This window comes from Petromyzon marinus, chromosome 3, assembly GCF_048934315.1.
Source record: "Petromyzon marinus isolate PM22_M1 ecotype Great Lakes invasive population chromosome 3, UKy_Petmar_22M1.pri1.0, whole genome shotgun sequence".
NCBI lineage: Eukaryota > Metazoa > Chordata > Hyperoartia > Petromyzontiformes > Petromyzontidae > Petromyzon > Petromyzon marinus.
In genome coordinates, this window is record NC_133669.1 from 25,231,490 (window position 1) to 25,248,922 (window position 17,433).

Consider the following 17,433-nt stretch of genomic DNA (forward strand, 5'->3'; position numbering starts at 1 on the left):
ACCTGCGTCACTGTTCACCTGTCACCAAGCACGTGACACCTGCGTCACTGTTCACCTGTCTCCATACTCGTGACACCTGAGTCACTGTTCACCTGTCACCTGGCGGTGTTTGGGAGCTACAGGTGAACATGAGACAGCGGTAATTCGCGACTTTGGTTGTTGTGTTTTTTGTTTTTTAAACGGCAAAGCTTTTTAACACTTTCCACGGCAGCACTAATTAGGACAATTAATTAAATTTGGCTGCAAATTAAAATTGATTACCGACCCCATTCCTAACTATCTGATGGGCTTTACAATGTGAGGGGATAGAGTCACGGGGGACATTGCACAGGACACAAACCAAACAGGATTTTACACACGTAGTTTAATATAAGATCATCCTCCAATTATTTTCATGAATTGAGTATAATGATCCAGTAAAGTCACGTAGAAAAAATAAATAAAATAGAACACGACGTTTCGATTGCAACACAAGCAATCGTCATCAGGTAGAACTAAATTTGAGAGCGAGACAAAAAACACAGACACGGAGACACAGACAGACAGACAAGCAGAGAGAGACACACACAGACACACAGAGAGAGACACACAACATAGACACACAGAGACACACAGAGATAGACACACAACATAGACACACAGACAGACACACAAGCAGAGAGACACACACAGAGACACACAGAGAGAGACACACACAGACATACAGAGACACACAGACAGACACACACGCAGAGAGAGACACACAGAGAGACACACAGAGATAGACACACAACATAGATACACAGACAGACACACAGAGATAGACACACAACATAGACACACAGAGAGGCACACAGAGAGACACACAACATAGACAGACACACAAGCAGAGAGAGACAACACAGACACACAGAGAGAGACACACAACATAGACACACAGATACACACAGACAGGCACACAAGCAGAGAGAGACACACACAGAGAGACACAGAGAGAGAGAGAGACAGAGAGATAGACACACAACATAGACACACAGACACAAGCAGAGAGAGACACACACAGAGACACACAGACAGACACACACGCAGAGAGAGACACACACAGAGACACACAGAGATAGACACACAACATAGACACACAGACAGACACACAAGCAGAGAGAGACACACAGAGAGACACACAGAGATAGACACACAACATAGACACACAGACAGGCACACAAGCAGAGAGAGACACACAGAGAGAGACACACACAGACACACAGAGACACACAGACAGACACACAAGCAGAGAGAGAGACACACAGAGAGACACACAGAGAGAGACACACAACATAGACACACAGAGACACACAGATAGACACACAAGCAGAGAGACACACAGAGACACACAGACAGACACACAAGCAGAGAGAGACACACAGAGATAGACACACAACATAGACACACAGAGAGGAACACAGAGAGTACACACAACATAGACACACAGACAGACACACAAGCAGAGAGAGACAACACAGACACACAGAGAGAGACACACAACATAGACACACAGAGACACACAGACAGACACACAAGCAGAGAGACACACAGAGACACACAGACAGACACACAAGCAGAGAGAGACACACACAGACACACAGAGAGAGACACACAGAGAGGCACACAGAGATAGACACACAACATAGACACACAGAGACACACAGACAGACACACAAGCAGAGAGAGACAACACAGAGACACACAGACAGGCACACAAGCAGAGAGAGACACACAGAGAGAGACACACAACATAGACACACAGAGACACACAGACAGACACACAAGCAGAGAGAGACAACACAGAGACACACAGACAGACACACAAGCAGAGAGAGACACACACAGAGAGACACACAGAGAGAGAGACACACAACATAGACACACAGACAGACACACAAGCAGAGAGAGACAACACAGAGACAAACAGACAGACACACAAGCAGAGAGAGAGACACACACAGAGAGACACACAGAGAGAGAGACACACAACATAGACACACAGAGACACACAGACAGACACACAAGCAGAGAGACAACACAGAGACACACAGACAGACACACAAGCAGAGAGAGACACACACAGAGAGACACACAGAGAGAGAGAGAGACACACAACATAGACACACAGAGACGTATTCTATTATTTCATTTATTTTCTTTCTACGTGACTTTACCGAAAGATCCAAGGAGTAATTCCTGCGGGCACGAAAGCTTCCAATCAAGTTTGAGTACAATGATAATTACATGATATGGGTGGAGTAGTGGCACAGTGGATAGGGCACAGTGCCATGGATCCGGCAGCCCGAGTTTTCATTCCCAGTGCTTATCGAGTTGTTCGTCCCATACTGCATTTGTCCTGCACCACGCCACGTCCCAGTAAACAGCTGCCGAGTGAGTGGAGCTCATATCGGGGTGGAGGAAGCCACTGCATATTCCGTAGCTGGCAGTTTTCTCTGAAGTTTTTTCCGCCGATCCCACGGAGAATGACGGCGCTGTTTCTGTGCGCGCGCGTGCGTTCGCCTCCTGGAAACGATGGCATGCGGGCGCGCAGAGGGCAGTGCCGCAAAAGTATTTTGTTGTAATGTACTTCTATGCTGCTGCATCTATGCTCCCCGCCTTAACCAACCCACACCGAACAGCGTGGTGAGTTACGGGGAAAGTAAATGCCCAGGACCCGCGCGGCATATGGAGGGCCTTCATCCAGCAGTGGATAGACACATGGCTGTGCGTGTTTACTCTAGCTACTGTGTAGCTTTGAGTTTGCCTGATTTGTCCTGCTTCTGTTTCACGATTTGAGTTAAGAATCAGTTCTCTTCTTTAATATTGTCGTGGAATGTAGTGGCCATCAAATCCACCTGGTTCAAGCAGGGGTGGCTGAACACATGGATTCGAACCCAGCGCTTCAGCGTCGCTGGCTCAGCGCTCAATCTCTGAGCCAAGTGGCCACCTCCTCCTTGGCTGTGTTATTTTTCGACACGACGCTGGATGTACGCTTTACGCCTTCGCAGTTGGTGTGTACAAGGGAAAATATTCGATTGTAGACGAAAAAAAAATATCTCCAGGGATAAGGATACCACGGCGCAATTTGCACCTACGTGTACCAACATGCGAACGCAAACGGAGCAGCTCCTACGTCTTAATATCATCACAACTCATGCTTTGCATTTAAATTGCTGCCGATGCTGCACGCTCAAGCCAGAATCAATTTTCACCTCTGCATTGCGGGGAGGAGGAGGCGTCCATCCTGCCGGAGCGCTCACGCAACCACCCCGACACGGCATGCGGAGGAGGCCCTCATCCAGCTGCGGATTGACATCGGGCTGCGTGTACGAGCCCACTGAGACCAGGAGTCTACATAACTCGTGCTTCTCATTTGGAAGCCTTCTCTAGAAATGCAGTGAGGGAGAAAAGTGTTTGATCCCCTGCTGATTTTGTACGTTTGCCCACTGACAAAGAAATGATCAGTCTATAATTTTAATGGTAGGTTTATTTGAACAGTGAGAGACAGAATAACAACAACAAAATCCGTAAAAACGCATGTCAAAAATGTTATAAATTTAGTTGCATTTTAATGAGGGAAATACGTATTTGACCCCCTCTTAATCAGAAAGATTTCTGGCTCCCAGGTGTCTTTTATACAGGTAACGAGCTTGGTTTAGGAGCACACTCTTAAAGGGAGTGCTCCTAATCTCAGCTTGTTACCTGTATAAAATACATCTGTCCAAAGAAGCAATCAATCAGATTCCAAACTCTCCATCATGGCCAAGACCAAAGAGCTCTCCAAGGATGTCAGGGACAAGAATGTAGACCTACACAAGGCTGGAATGGGCTACAAGACCATTGCCAAGCAGCTTGGTGAGAAGGTGACAACAGTTGGTGCGATTATTCGCAAATGAAGAAACACAAAAGAACTGTCAATCTCCCTCGGCCTGGGGCTCCATGCAAGATCTCACCTCGTGGAGTTGCAATGATCATGAGAACGGTGAGAAATCAGCCCAGAACTACACGGGAGGATCTTGTCAATGATCTCAAGGCAGCTGGGACCATAGTCACCAAGAAAACAATTGGTAACACTACGCCGTGAAGGACTGAAATCCTGCAGTGCCCGCAAGATCCCCCTGCTCAAGAAAGCACATAAACATGCCCGTCTGAAGTTTGCCAATGAACATCTGAATGATTCAGAGGACAACTGGGTGAAAGTGTTGTGGTCAGATGAGACCAAATTGGAGCTCTTTGGCATCAACTCAACTTGCCGTGTTTGGAGGAGGAATGCTGCCTATGACCCCAAGAACACCATCCCCACCGTCAAACACGGAGGTGGAAACATTATGCTTTGGGGGTGTTTTTCTGCTAAGGGGACAGGACAACTTCACCGCATCAAAGGGACGATGGACAGGGCCACGTACCATCAAATCTTGGGTGAGAAACTCCTTCCCTCAGCCAGGGCATTGAAAATGGGTCGTGGATGGGTATTCCAGCATGACAATGACCCAAACCACACGGCCAAGGCAACAAAGGAATGGCTCAAGAAGAAGCACATTAAGGTCCTGGAGTGGCCTAGCCAGTCTCCAGACCTTAATCCCATAGAAAATCTGTGGAGGGAGCTGAAGGTTCGAGTTGCCAAACGTCAGCCTTGAAACCTGAATGACTTGGAGAAGATCTGCAAAGAGGAGTGGGACAATATCCCTCTTGAGATGTGTGCAAACCTGGTGGCCAACTACAAGAAACGTCTGACCTCTGTGATTGCCAACAAGGGTTTTGCCACCAAGTACTAAGTCATGTGTTGCAGAGGGGTCAAATACTTATTTCCCTCATTAAAATGCAAATCAATTTATAACATTTTTGACATGCGTTTTTCTGGATTTTGTTGTTGTTATTCTGTCTCTAACTGTTCAAATAAGCCTACCATTAAAATTATAGACTGATAATTTCTTTGTCAGTGGGAAAACATACAAAATCAGCAGGGGATCAAATACTTTTTTTCCCTCACTGTAGAGCTACCCACACTATCGCGTGTCTTCGCCGATGTACGCACGGGCCGGCATTCGAATCGAACTCATAGTCAGGGGCCGTTTGCGACAATCAGATTACTGATTGTCAATTGTCTAGGATTTGTTTGCGTCGGATGTAATGAGAAATCGGCACAGGGTCGAGTAACCATGCCCAAACTCTTATTGCCCGTGAATTTTGCTGCTCTCAGTGCTGTCGGGCGTCTTGCCATTCGTGTCCCTCTGCGGGAGGCCTAACTCGAGCGTAACGACCCGGCGGGTGTTGAAGCTCATGAATGGATCGCTCGCTCTCTCTCTCTCTCTCTCGTGCATCGCTTCATTTCTCTGTTATCCATTTAAATGGATTTGCGCGGTGATCAGTTGTCTAAACTGACCGGCTGACAATCGGCCAAATGCATAGCCCTTGTTTTCATGCACATGGTCAATCCACTGCTGGATGAGGGCCTGCCGTGCCGTTGTGGGGGTTGTTGGACCACACCTCACCACGCTGGTTCCGTGTGGGTGGTTGAAAGCGGGGAGCATGGATTGTGCAGAGCAACAGGGAACGTTTCTGTACCGCCCCCTGCTTATAACGTAGCCCTGCAGCAGCCGATAACACCCAGTGGTCGTCCATCCAAGCACGTGTCACACTCAGGCCTGCTTAGCTTTCGAGATATCACACGAGACCGGGTGCAACTTCCAGGTTGATTTAGTCGTAAGCTCGCGGATTTCACAGGTTCGCATTTCGTAGGCGCATCGCATTTGGTTGCGTGTGCGTTGGTTTGCGTTGGTTTGTGTATTTCGCCGCTGGCATTGTGCACGGCGTCATGCAATTACGTACTGTGCAGTGCATTCAAATGTGTTCCTGCACGCGATGGACAATGGGAATAAGTCAACGGCACGCGTACGAATGAATATTGGTGCGGCAGAAATGAGTCTTTATCAGCCAATTTCTAATTTGTTTTTAACGTTTGATTATACGGAGGGAATTAGGCTGTTTATGTTGACATAATCGCGTTGCTCTGTGTTGCAATGGGAGATGTTGATTCGCACCCTGGTCATTATTTATTCATGGTGTGTTTGTCAGATGTAAGACCGGTGGGGGCATAGGCACTGATCCCCTAGCTCACTGATGCACCCATGAGGTCTCGCTGGGTATCTTCCCTATGACTGTACAGAGCACATTTGGCATAAGCGTCTCCTGTTTATTACGTAGTGCTTTATCCGCTTGCGTTGTGTATTATAACGGTGTGTCGAACTAGGACCCATATCAGCGAGAGAGGGTCATTCCCGATACACGTCTGACAGTTCAGCACTGCTTTAAGCATGCCCGAGTCTGCTGATGAGATACCAAATGCCAAAACCGGTCCAGAGTTTGCTTCCGTTGAACCGATTTTGCTGTAAAAAATAAAATTAAAACTCGCTCCTAGCTGTTGTGTTACGTTCTGTCACAAACATCACAAGCCAAAAAAACGAGTGTCGCCCCCTCCAGCAATTCAATACATTTCCGCGATTCAAGATTGAAAAACCTATTGTTTTCATCTCACTTTTCTGCATGTATGTTGGACTTCTTTCGCACCGTACGCAGCCAAACGTTGCAACCCTTAGGCTCCCTTCATTTTGTTTGCTCTTTCAACTTAGGCTGCAGAACAGTTCTGTCGCCAATTATAAATCACGGATTCCTGCACGAGTGCAACGGTCGATGTTGGTGGACGCGTTGCCACGTGCTCGGTCACGACACCCGTGCCACGCTTGTGCTAAACTACCCCCCCCGCCCCCCCCCCGCCCCCCCCCCGCCCCCCCCCCGCCCCCGTACGTGTGACGTACGTTTGTGCGTACTCCAGGATGCTGTTGCTGGGCATCTTGATGTTGATCGTGAGCTGGGGAACTCTCGGAGTGGAGGTCGCAGTGTCTGTGGTAAGTTGCCGCGGTAACCCGGGGGTAGTGATGGTGCGGGGATGTGGACCCGGCTGGGCTCACAGCGCTCGCCTTGGCGATGGTGATCGAGGAGGAGGAGGGGGGGGGGGGAGGGCTTGTGGCTGGGCCGTTGGACAGCGGCGCTAATCGCAGCGACGGCTCGGCTCTCTTCACGCCACTCTGCTTAGCAGCTGAACAATGAATGGTGGGGACGGTGGTGCACCGCTCCGTCACCCTTCTCAGTGACGATGGTGACGGTAGTGCACCGCTCCGTCACCCTTCGCGGTGATGGTGGTGACGGTGGTGACGGTGGTGCACTGCTCCGTCACCCTTCTCGGTGACGGTGGTGACGGTGATGACGGTGGTGACGGTGATGACGGTGGTGACGGTGGTGACGGTGGTGCACCGCTCCGTCATCCTTCTCAGTGAGGGTGGTGACAGTGGTGACGGTGGTGCACTGCTCCGTCACCCTTCTCAGTGAGGGTGGTGACGGTGTGACGGTGGTGACGGTGGTGCACTACTCCGTCACCCTTCTCAGTGTGGGTGGTGACGGTGGTGACGGTGGTGAGGGTGGTGAGGGTGGTGACGGTGGTGACGGTGGTGACGGTGGTGACGGTGGTGATGGTGGTGACGGTGGTGCACTACTCCGTCACCCTTCTCAGTGAGGGTGGTGACGGTGGTGCACTACTCCGTCACCCTTCTCAGTGTGGGTGGTGACGGTGGTGACGGTGGTGATGGTGGTGACGGTGGTGACGGTGGTGAGGGTGGTGACGGAGGTGACGGTGGTGACGGTGGTGACGGTGGTGCACCGCTCCGTCACCCTTTTCTCGATGTGTTTCTCCGTTTGTTTGCAGCGGGTCACGGCGCCGCCAGTAATTCAGCTGGAATGACGATGTTTTCGAGAATGAATTGTCCATGCCACGTGGTTTGAAATGAAATGAAAAAATGTCACCTGTAAAATCCCTTGAGATAGAACATCTCATTTGCAAGCGTGTCCAGGGTATCAATTGACACACGCACAGCAAACACCTAATGATGCGTTCACTACAAATGCAAATTATTTTAGTTTGTGTGTACAGTACAGTAAATAACGGGTTTTTGTTAAAAGTGAGGGACTTTTTTATATGTGCTCTGCAGACTTTAAGGCAGTTTGTCACACTCCAGAAAGCGTCATGTAAAGGCCTATATTCTATTGTTACTGCCACTGCACATGTATTATTTATGATTTTTCCACCCACGTTAAAGTAAGCCACTTAGACCTTGCCAATATTTTGCCAGCCACTAGTAAAATAGCAGTGGGGAGTAGCCATGGAAGGAACAATAAATAGCCACATTCCACAGTAATATTCACAGTCATATTATTTTTCTATTTCTCACTCGGGAATACCCACTGGCTTGCTTGGCCCTGCTTTGAAACCCACAATTCCACACTCCTCACTCGAAAGCCATCGGTGCAGTGGTGAGGTGGAGCTGTGCTCCAGTGGGTTCACGTGGTGCTTGTGGTGTGGATAGCGGCGTTGTGTCGGCAGTCTGGCCTATCCAGACCCCCTACCACTTCCTGTAATCGTAGAAATAAAATCAAAGTGAGAATCCTGAATTATACATTCTGCAGCTTAAAATGCACATGTTTGACCCGCAGAAATGTCTAAACTAGGAATGTGGTTGGTAAAGAACTCCTGTAGCACTTCCCCCATATGAATTATGCACGGCATATTTTATATATGTTTTCTCTTTGCTCTCTAAGCATACCAACTATACGCCCATTTGTATTCAATGCACATTGTAAGCCACGGGATCATGTTCGTGGTATTTCATTCTTTCAAAGCTGACTCTAGCGGACGTAATGTTGTCAGCCTGTCCCAGCCTCACTCTCCTGGTTCTTTATTAAGACGACTGAGGGACGTTGCAACAAGTCAATGAAAGGCCAAGGCTGCTGTTAGGAAACAGACATTGCTCTATTATTCCCCAAATCTGTGGACCGTTCGGAGCTCGTTCTCTTCTGATGATGCCGTGGTGCATTTACACGGCATCCGGCTTCAAGGGCATTGGGCTCGATTCACTAGTCGCCGAATGTTCCGTTTTGTCTGATAATGTGGAAAGTGTCTCTGTTTCCATCACCAAGACCGGTTGAGAACATCACTCAAGGGTATTTGGTGAAGGTGTGAATCTGACCCATGAAGCGTGGTCATGAAGTTTAACTTAAGCTGACTGCGGATTCGTATTGAAATGTATCACTCCAAGGTTGTGATGCATAAATGTTCAATAAGATTGACATATCAAATACTTTTTATATTTGTAATGCATTTTTTATATGTTGTATTTTTTGGTTGTACTATAATTGATGGTGAAACGGTGGTACTGAGCTATGGCCCCGTGACCTGAGTTTAATTCCCAGCCACGGCTAACATCAGTGGCGAGCGATTTCAAAACCGCCAGTTTCACCAACCCTCACTGACCGACGAGCTCAAGTATGGTCAACCAATCCCGGTGACCGACACAGCATGGGGAGACCTTCATCCAGAAATGTATTGACAAAGGTTTGTGGATTATTAGTCGTAAATTTCCACTTTGTGTGTAACGGTCTTGTGTAGTAAAGGCATTCTATCACATCCTTTTGTCAATCCATTGCTGGATGCCATATCAGTCATCAGCATCATTAGGGTTGTTTGACCATACTTTACCATGCTGGCTAATGCGGGTTGGTGAATGACCAGCTCTGATATCACTCATCACTGATGGTAGCCATGGCCTGAAATCTAATTCAGGTGGCTGGTTTCATGGCGAAACTCGCTAACCACTGCGCCACCACTCCACCCCACGGTAGAACTCTACTAATGTGGTTGTGGAAGACGTCTGTTGGGGAAGGCCCCACAATGCATGGTACGCGCGCTTTCATGTGCCAATGTTTTTCACAGCAGACTTAATTCACTGTCAAGCAATAGAAGTACTTTTTTGTTTGTTTGTTTTTGGGCCTCGTGCCAACCTTGGCATGCATGGTATGGTTATAAAGCACTGTATGGTTCCACTGTGAATTAATTACAATACAAATCGTGCCCAGTGGCTTCCAAGGGACAATTATTCCATTTACTTTCAACACACGCGGGTCGTTTTTTTTTCCCTCGCTCGGTGGCTTTCCTCCATGTCGCTACGAAACACACGTTCAAATTTGAATTCACGAGAACCAAGTTCGAATCCCAGACGAGGCGGCTGAAAGGGTTTTTGCTGAGTTTTAAAATCAGGATTTAGTTCGGTCCACACATCACCAAAAGGGTACATCAAACTAATTCACTTGATTCATCCTGGCAGATGATTGAATGAAACGGACGTTCGCGATGTTCATTTGTCACGTGATTGAATGTGATCTTGTGTTGCTTTGGTTGCAGGGCGTGAGTGACTTTTGCATGGCCCCAGAGAAGTATATCACGAACCTAACACAGGAATATTCCATCATGAGCAAAGGTGAGTCCGGTGGTGGCCTGGTGTATGTGAATAATCATGCATTGTGCTCGTATCATCTTTAATGTGGGCATTCATTAAACATGATCATTATTTATTCAGGAAAGCCTTTGCCGAGTCTCTAGACTCGTGTGCAGGAGAGTGCTGTTTCATTGGGATGCTTGGCCAATCCAGTCTGTGAATATTTGGCCTCGTGTGGGAGGAAAGCGGAGTATCTGGAAAAAAACCCCACGACACTGCATACGAGGGGGTGACCCTCAGCACTGCCACCTCCTGCCCACACCTCGCAGCCCCACGACACCTACAACACCTGGCAAACCTCAGCAGGCTCAGGCCTGCTTAGCTTCCGACATCAAACCAGATTTGGACGCATTCAGACCCATTTAGCCAAAGACTATGAAAATCCTTGACTTTATTGCCCGAGTATTCACAGCCAATCAATTTCAAAGTGAGTTCCTGCTGAGATGAGCGCTGAGGCAGTGCTCACATCCTGCCAACTTCTCTGAGCCTGAGGGCTATGAAGAGTACATTATGTACATGATGGGAGTCCTTGACGCTGTTGTGGATGCGTATCTAAGCGCTGTTTATTTGTTTATCCTGTCTGCAGTGAGTTGTGGCATGGGTTTCCTGTAAACAAGTTGTTGTTGTTGCTATTGTTGCTCTACGTTTGATTTGCACTTTCCGTCCACCCTGCGATGCCCGGTAGCTGCCGACGGCTCTGGGCTGTGGCCGTCTTCGTACCACAGCTGCTTAGTCGTATGGGGCCTCACCAATGGTATAAATTCCACATTCCCATGGTGGGGACGAGTCTCCCCATAACAGAACCACTCTTGACTTTTCCACAAAGCCGTGCTCGTTCCGTCACGGGCCCCCGAGTGACTAAGGGCCGAGTCAAGCCTCGCACCAGGATTTAAACTCCGCAACTTTCCCACCGCGAGCCTCTCACTCGCTCACCCACTGGGCCACATGGCTGCACTGTGCGCAGACTGAGCGTTAAATAGGAGAGCATAAAACCATCATCACATGAACTCCGCTCATCCTCGAAGCAGCGGCTTTGTGCTAGCCACTGAACAAAGACGGTCACCGCGTCGCGCGAGATTTCAGATGCACTTCTGCGGCGGTCTGGAATGCCCCTCCGATATTGAGAAGCCGCTGGCGCTATGCGACTTTTAAATCATCTAGGTTGAAAACTGATTCCTTTAGAACTGCTTCATGTGTTTGGCTCGTCGTCCCTCTGCCGCACCTCCGATTAGCGCAGTTGGCTACGCACGGTGCGAAAGAAGTCCAGCACACGTACATACATACTACTCTGCGTTGCATCTTGCCCAAGGTTCGGGGCAGAAGCAACGCGGATCGCCCCGTGCGCGTCTCGTCGTCACCACATCGCCACGATGATGACCCTCATCCACCACCCCCCCCCCCCCCCAACTGAGCTGCACGGCAGAAAATCCGTGGAATTAGCGAACGCCTGGGGGAATTATCCTGACCGCGGCTTCCGGGAAAAACACAATAATCTGTTGACTTTATATTTCTAATTCCTAAACGGAATGTTGAGTGCAACTGAAAACGCTTTAAAAAAAATGCTTTGGGAAACATCAACTGCGCAATGAATTTGCTTCTCCATCCACATCTACGGTCTGGTGGCTCATTTCGCTGCATGTCAGGCGCACGTTGGCAGCCTCGAGCGGGGAACTGCAAGTGGGATATTGTGTTCGCGGCGTCCCTTGCCTCGTGCTCTGCCCTTGTGGGCTGGCTGCTCAATCGTCGGTGCCGTGATGCGGAGCACAGTGCAGAGCTCTGCCCCCACCAGCGGCGATCGCTTTTGCCTTTGCACACGGTCATCGCAACAATAACAACAGCAGCAGGAGCAGCAGCGGCGGCGGCGGCGACGGCGACGATGATGCCCTCTGCTTACCCAGGAAAGCTTCCCTCAGTCTCAACACACTCTCTTTAAGGAAGGCCTCAGAACCTGTTTTCAGGAGGGTCCTGCCCTGGCACGCTTGGCCCTGAGTATTGGGCACGTGCGAGGAAACGTGTTTCATGATTAAATTCCACGTGCAGTCTTCCTCTTCTTCTTCTCTCGCACGGCAGGGCGATTAGCGCCCTGCCGTGCGTAGGCACGTGGGGGTTTCCTGAGCCCCGGGGAGCGACGTTGCGAGCAACGCGCACCCCTTCTGTGTGATCCGTAACGACCGTCCACCCCCACCCCCACCACCTTGTGTTGTTGCAGACGTGTTGCAGTACTACCTCCACTGCAGCCTCCAGACGAAAAACCCTTTCCTGCGGGTGAGCGTTGTGCCCTTGGCGCGAGCGTGGCGCGAGCGTGGCCGCGTGCTGGTCCTCTGTGTGTGCGATCACAGCTGTGTTTACCGACACGCGCTATGAAAGCTCTCGCACACCGGGCATAGTGCCTGATTAAGCTGGTGCGGGGCCTGTAGCATGTGTTATGAAGGGGCCCTACATTTTTTTTTTACAAATACATACATATTAAAACACACACATTTCTTTACTTGCACAGTAAAGTAATTGTATTTTTTCATTCGCTATACAGCCAGATAATACGGCAATTCGCTAACCTTAAACACCCAGTCGTTCATAAAAGTTTAGGGCAGGTATAGTACTATAGTAATAGAGCCAGGGCAGAATCAATGAACCGGAATTGATAGCTTGAAAGCGTTTAGCGCGGGGCCCTTGAAAGTGCGGAGCCCGTAGCAACTGCATGTGTAGTCGCTACTACACGTGTAGCTACTACATATGTTGTAGCTACTTGTGCTACTAGGAGAGTCCGGCACTGCCTGGGCACGACATCGACCCTGGAACTCCTCAAGAACCCCCCCTCCCCGTCCTCTCCTCCCGGCCGCCCTTTGAGCCTTCGCCTCCCTCATGAGCGGTTCGGCTCCCACGTCGTTTATCAAACCCATTTAACGCTTATGACTTACGCGATGTTGTAAGCGCCGGCCACGTGGCTCAGCGGTACAGCGAGCGTCACGCAGGCAGAAGTTTGCGAGTTCAAATCCTGGCTGGGGGGTTGACTCAGCCCATCATTCCTCTGCGGCCGATGAAATGCGTACCGCTTCGTGGCAAAGTCCAACTGTGGTATCCTATGCAAAGACTCGCCCCAGCCGTATGAATGTGGAATTTCCACCACTGGCTCAGGGCTGTAAACAGGAGATGAGCACCGCCACGATGCAGGAGATCGCTTTGACTATCTGTACACATGCACACTCGCACATGTGTCAATACAAAAGCTCCCTTGGTATTCAGTCGTTGATGTGAGAGCTGTTGCTCTGAATTGTGCATTGGATGATTTAATGGGTTTGATACAGTGCACGTGGTACAGAGTCACCAGGTTGAAATCTTCGCCGCGGAATTTGTCTTGAAGGTTGCCCTTTCAAAACACCACTTGAAGGGAGGCGATTGTGGGAAAACGTGTGCATGTATTTGTTTAACTTGTCTGTGTGTGAGTGTGCGTGTGGAGCAGTGGCGAAGCGGTTCACGCACTGAGCTGGGAACTTAATTACTTAAGTTCGATTCCGGGCCACGGCTTGCATCGGTGGCAAGCCATAGCAGAACATGTCTTGGGCCACTCTTAGGCCCACTCAGCCTTAAATGAGTACCTGGTATGGTGTGCAGATGCCAGAAATGGGGAATAAAAGGTGTCAATGCATGGTGCTGACCACGCCACCCCCTCGGATATTGTGACGGCCTTGAGAGGTGCTTGGTGGCACAACAATGCGACTGTTTATGTGTTGTGGGATGTTTTTACATGTGCGTGTGTGTGTGTGTGCGTGCATTCCTGTCACGTTATCTTGCACTCGTGCTTTGGAGATGAAGCCACTGTTAGCGATGATTTGCTACTCATGGAAGGTGGTGGTGGTAGTTGCATATTCAGAAATGTTCACTGAAAATCTGTGTATGGCCGTGTGCTCCGGTGTGGGATTTTCCAAAGTACAGTCCGCAGCACCCACCGCCGTTTCACACCCAACGTGTCTGATGATTGTTAAACACGTCGCACGTGACGACGCGCAAAGCAGGTAGCGCTGTCTGCATCACGTGGCTAATTTACACGCACACTGAGATCTCGGTCTTCACTTGAATCGGGTCTCTGTAGAGCGAGCGGATTCAAATTGAGAGAGAGAGAGAGAGATCCAATTCAAATTAAGATTGAGATCTCGTTGCGTGTGCGCCACGTGGGATGTTTTTGAGCAATCATCGGGCGTGTGCAGCGTGGGGCGACTCTCTATTGTATTTTAATGAGAGGAGTCAAAAGGTATATGGGGAAAGACGTAGCGCGGTGGTGGGAGGCGGGGACTGGCGTTTGGAATTCCCAGCCCGAGTGACCGTTATACCCCAGCCCAAGTGACCGTTATACCCCAGCTCGAGTGACCGTTATACCCCAGCCCGAGTGACCGTTATACCCCAGCCCGAGTGACCGTTATACCCCAGCCCGAGTGACCGTTATACCCCAGCCCGAGTGATTGTTATACCCCAGCCCGAGTGACCGTTATACCCCAGCCCAAGTGACCGTTATACCCCAGCTCGAGTGACCGTTATACCCCAGCCCGAGTGACCGTTATATCCCAGCCCGAGTGACCGTTATATCCCAGCCCGAGTCACCGTTATACCCCAGCCCGAGTGACCGTTATACCCCAGCCCGAGTGATTGTTATACCCCAGCCCGATTGACCGTAATACCCCAGCCCGAGTGACCGTTATACCCCAGCCCGAGTGACCGTTATACCCCACCCCGAGTGATTGTTATACCCCAGCCCGATTGACCGTAATACCCCAGCCCGATTGACCGTTATACCCCAGCCCGAGTGACCGTTATACCCCAGCCCGAGTGATTGTTATACCCCAGCCCGATTGACCGTAATACCCCAGCCCGATTGACCGTTATACCCCAGCCCGATTGACCGTAATACCCCAGCCCGAGTGATTGTTATACCCTAGCTCGAGTCACCGTTTTACCCCAGCCCGATTGACCGTGTGCTCGTCGCGCCTGGGCTGCCCGGCATGTCGATTGTGCCGATGTTCTCGCGAGGTTGTCGCCCGTTTGTCGGAGCGCTGTCGGGGGCGTGTCTCCTGCAGAAGATGACGGGCAGCCTCCGCATCCTGTCGGACTTGCAGTCCCTGGTACTGGAGCTCATCATCTTCGCTGTGCAGGAATTCCCTGCCATGCAGGTAGCGCTCCCACACTCTGCACACCTCGCACAGAGCAATTCTTTCACGGAGCCGGTTTTACATTTTGTCTTTGTTTAACGGCAAAGCTTTTGAGCAAGTTGTTTTTTTTCATTGCAACACTTGCAGAGCCCCCTGCAAATATTAAAACACACGCACACATCCCACACAGACACCCACTCACGATACACACAACTAAGTTCACACAGCACAACATTCACTACGCTGAAGGGAAACAATAAAATACTAAAAATATAAAAAATAACATTCTCACGACGTTTCGACTGCAACACAAGCAATCATTATCGGGTTTGAATACCACAGCAAGAAAATTTTCTTGCTGTGGTTTTCACCACGCTGTTTACAGAACAGCACTGTTACCATCCACACCTTACCCAGCGCGCACCCTACCCCAAATCTGCACAACACGGCACAAATAAAGCCAGATGGAATGTTTTCAAGTCAAGATGAAATCAACACAGAGACACGTCGCGTCCGCAGTAGAGACGGAAGGAAGCTGCGGATGTGTGTGCGAGCGCTCGCTTTGGTTCACACGTCACCTGGGAGGCTTCTTGTGGCCCCTAGACAGCATATCAATGATCCCTGCTCGAATTAATGCCGACATTTACAGGGTTACATTTACACAATTAACTTCAACAATTAATTAGGTTGGGTGAATTGAGTGCCACCGTGGACTGTTACCTCGAATTCAGGAGCCTGGCAGAGTGTTTAACCCGTCTAAACCATCACTCTGTCCAAATTCCACCTCTATTCATCTGAAGTTTGTCCTTAATGACGAAAAAAAAGTACTAAAATAATGAATTACCAGTAGGCAGTTTACATAGTTATCTTACATGCCAAATCTTTTCACTCACAATACAGCTGCCATTTACAGCAACGGTGAGTGCGACATTGGGGTATATTTGAAATTCATTTTGTTATTTCACTTTCCATCTACGCTCTCCTTAGGCAAATGACAGGCCAGTGTTGCGGTTCAAATGTACACAATGTGTGACGCGCCCCTACTCGAGGGCATCGCTTCTCGCGCTTGACTCCGCAAAGTGCAGCGGCCATGGCACGGGAGCATTTGTCCCAGGGCTCCTGCGGCTCGGCGTGCCGCCCCGAGGCTCCGCGTGCCGCCCCGAGGCTCCGCGTGCCGCCCCGAGGCTCCGCGTGCCGCCCCGAGGCTCCGCGTGCCGCCCCGAGGCTCCGCGTGCCGCCCTGAGGCTCCGCGTGCCGCTCGGCGCTCCGGCCTCGTTACGCTGCCACGAGCGACAGCTCCGTTGATGAAAAAAACAAAACAACAACGCAGCAGCAGCAGCATTGGATAAACCAAACGTGAATTTCGAAGCACGCATTTTTTTTTAAATCTTTTAAGTAGGTAGTTATATTAAAGGGTGCCCTGATAAAGGTCAATAAGCAATTACCCAAGCGTTGTTAAAGGGACAACGTAGAAACACAAGGTTATTAGGGGAGGAAGAAGAGGATGGGCGGGTGTGGGAAATGCTGTCACTACTTATGATTTAACATTTTTATTTCTACATTCATCGCTTTTGCTCGTTAATCCACCCGTGTTCTCGCTCATTCTTTATGATATTTTCATTATTCACCTGCCACCAGTCTTACCCTTTACAATCGGTCCGGACTACGGGACAACTTTACTATAGCTATTTTGAGAAAACTGTAAGTAAGCGTTCAACAACAAACACATTCTGGGTTTTCTGATGGCTGCTGTCCACTAGAGACCATCAGTGGTGTATACAGTGGAACCTGTGTACAGACCAGGCCAAGGGCCAAATAAATTGTCACCGGCTGTCCGCAAGTCATTTTATTTGGATCTCTGTGGACTGTTAACTTTGTAGTCGGTCAGC

At 49.7% G+C, this 17,433-nt stretch overlaps 1 protein-coding gene across 6 annotated transcripts in view; it reads left to right on the plus strand.

Moving 5' to 3' along the window:
• The window catches only part of LOC116957883 (protein tweety homolog 1-like), a 143,534-nt gene that overhangs the window by 82,313 nt on the left and 43,788 nt on the right, over positions 1 to 17,433 (plus strand). For all 6 annotated transcript variants that reach the window (XM_032980322.2, XM_076053422.1, XM_076053425.1 and 3 more), the window contains 4 exons: positions 6,854 to 6,926; positions 10,310 to 10,385; positions 12,613 to 12,668; positions 15,473 to 15,565. In XM_032980322.2, the coding sequence (XP_032836213.2) occupies positions 6,854 to 6,926; positions 10,310 to 10,385; positions 12,613 to 12,668; positions 15,473 to 15,565 (298 nt within the window). The remainder of the gene's footprint in view (positions 1 to 6,853; positions 6,927 to 10,309; positions 10,386 to 12,612; positions 12,669 to 15,472; positions 15,566 to 17,433) is intronic.